Source organism: Arachis hypogaea, chromosome 5 (assembly GCF_003086295.3).
Source record: "Arachis hypogaea cultivar Tifrunner chromosome 5, arahy.Tifrunner.gnm2.J5K5, whole genome shotgun sequence".
NCBI lineage: Eukaryota > Viridiplantae > Streptophyta > Magnoliopsida > Fabales > Fabaceae > Arachis > Arachis hypogaea.
This window is the reverse complement of record NC_092040.1, coordinates 12,335,891-12,338,684: the sequence shown is the minus strand read 5'-3', so window position 1 is coordinate 12,338,684 and position 2,794 is coordinate 12,335,891. Positions and strand designations below refer to the sequence as shown.

The window sequence follows — 2,794 nt, the reverse complement described above, 5'->3', positions numbered from 1 at the left end:
GAGACAAAGTGCAAGAAAATTTCTTAGTTAATTTAAGGTTAGTGGTCCACATTGTCTATTGGGGAAGCAGCATGCATTAGAGTTAGAATTAGAACCTCCAATGGGGTATTGTTTGAAACTTAAAGAGTTCCCCCTGTTAACAAGTTTTGCCTAAAACACTTGTGGTCTGCTCTTAGTTAGGTCCCCACATCCCACATGATCATGTTTCTTCTCCATATTGCTAGACCTGTACGTAAATATGTTTTCATCATATATATCTTTATTTAAAAATCATGAATAATTTAATATTTTTTATTAAATTATTTAATATAATATATGTTTATACGAAGACATCTTATTACTAAAATTATAAATAATTATTATTGGAGATAATTCTATTAAAATGAAAAACAATTTTTATTATAATAAGAATATAGTTAATTTTTTTGTTTGAAGAAAATCACAGAACCTTTCCTTTTTAAAATTTGATGTGTTTGTCATAATTTTTTTTAATTTTTTAAAAAACACATAAATAATTATATTTGTAACAATTTTTCATGTAAATTTTTTTTTGTTTGTTTGCCAGAATTCTTGTATAGATATTTTTTCATTTTGTTTTATGTTAAAAAAAAATTTGAAGTTAATAACGATAGAATTTTAGACTTTTTCTTTTTTTAACTAAGAGAAGAAAGGACTTGAATGGTTAAAATTATATAAGACTCTAACTCTAATTAACTTTTTCAGTGTATAGTATTTATAATAAGCATAGTCTCTTATGTTTTAAAAACTCTATAAAAAAAAAGTTAATAACTTAATATTATGAGAAAGTATAGGAAGCCAATAGAGTATTTGTATAATGTATATAATGGGGGTTTAAGGATGTTCGATTGAGTAGGAAATCAGATGTTTATTATTTCTGATACTTGGATGGTTATTCTGGATAATATAGATATATTGTGTTTGAGAAATTAGTAGTATTTTATCTTGGATGTTCATTTTTAACTCATATTAAGCCAAATAAATATTTTAATACACATTGTACAAATACTCTATTGACTCGAAACAGGATTCTAATACTATACTTGCAGTTTTATTTTGAGCCTAATAATAAGTGTCCGAAGCGATATATTATTGTTGATCCTATTCCTATGTGAGCATAAATACCAATTGATTGTACCCAAATAAATTCCACCCACACACTTCTCTCTTGTATGTCTAGTTAAGGGTGTTTGAAGAAGCAAGAGAATGTCAAACAGAAAATCCAATAAGGTTGCACAAGCGGTTGTTCTGAAGCAGATTCTGAAGAGGTGTTCAAGTTTTGGAATGAAGCATAATAATAATGAAGAGGGTCTCCCTGATGATGTACCAAAAGGTCATTTTGCAGTGTATGTTGGTGAGAACAGAAGCAGGTACATTGTTCCAATATCATGGCTTGCTCATCCACGGTTTCAAATTCTTCTCCAAAGAGCTGAAGAGGAGTTTGGTTTCAATCATGACATGGGACTCACCATTCCCTGTGATGAAGTTGCTTTTGAGTCCTTAACCTCAATTATCAGATATTAACAAGAGGACTTAATTAAGGACTAAGAGTAATAATTACTTGTTACTTATTTTAACATTTTCGGGTCATATTTGGTGTTGTAATTGTATATAGATTGATGTCCATGGTTCATTATTATGGCATGGCAATGCCGCCTTTTGTATCATTATTATTGATGAGCAATGATTTAAATGAAGCATTGTAATGTTGCCATAGAACTCACCAATATAATTTGAAGTTGCTGTTTCCAGATACTCATTTAATCAATATTTTTGGTTAATAATTTATTATCATAACAGGGAGAGAAGTTGATACTGTTAAGTCTGTTTCTGTTATGTTATTCTTGGTCTTGATTATTATCATGTAAGTAGAAAAAGTGAAAGTTATTATTAAAGGATGAGTCATATTGCATTTTCTTAGCATATGAATTGCATTAAAACTTAATTATTATAGCATTGTCCAAATATTATTTCTTATAAAGTTTGTGAAAATAAAATAATATATAGTGCATATATATTTTAATTTGTCCGTGTCACGTCCCTTTGGAATAATGGATCCAGGGTAAGCTAGATTCTCTCTCTCCCTCGCTGTTTCCCTCTCTAAAAGAAAAAGTATAGGTCTATTTTCAAAAGAATAATAAGCACTTCAAATAGCACAAGCACTGAAGGGTAAGTTTGTCATCATGTTTTACTTGCATGGATAGACTTTGAGTTTTTGCTTCTCTCATTCCAATTATATTATTATCTATTCTTACAAGGTAATACGTGACTCAAAAGTCAAAACACTGTGTGTTTAAATTTCTCATCTCAGGCTATAATTAAGGAAGTTATAGTGTCTTGATTATACTTGCAAATTAAAGCAATGAAAGACAATTTGATTTTGATTAATTACCTTTGAATTCTAGTGCTACTTCACGTTGGCCCTCATATTAATTAGGTGTCTATTCAGCCATATCTAATTACAAACTATATATAATTGATCACAATTTAAATTATAGATACCTTTTCTAATCAAGAAATGATCACAAACGCATGCTTTTAATCTTAGCTTACTGAAATTTTCCATTTGGTGCACATGCAAATGGGGCCTCAGTGTCCATCAAATGGGTGGTCCCCATGGCCAGTTAAACCCTTAAACCTTTTGTCTCTTCCTTGATTAAGAGATAACAACTGATTATGTACATTAAAGCAATTTCAATGGGATTAATTTTGAGTATTATTTTTTATTTTTATAATAATTGAAATGATTTAACATTAAAATTTGTATTGGATATTA

At 29.0% G+C, this 2,794-nt stretch overlaps 1 protein-coding gene across 1 annotated transcript; it reads left to right on the top strand.

Moving 5' to 3' along the window:
- The first annotated feature begins 1,085 nt into the window (after window positions 1-1,085).
- Window positions 1,086-1,771, top strand: LOC112800803 (protein SMALL AUXIN UP-REGULATED RNA 12). Its single transcript, XM_025843202.3, has one exon. It carries the CDS (start codon window positions 1,225-1,227, stop codon window positions 1,540-1,542), a length of 318 nt encoding a protein of 105 aa, XP_025698987.1. The 5' UTR covers window positions 1,086-1,224; the 3' UTR covers window positions 1,543-1,771.
- Window positions 1,772-2,794: the final 1,023 nt, after the last annotated feature.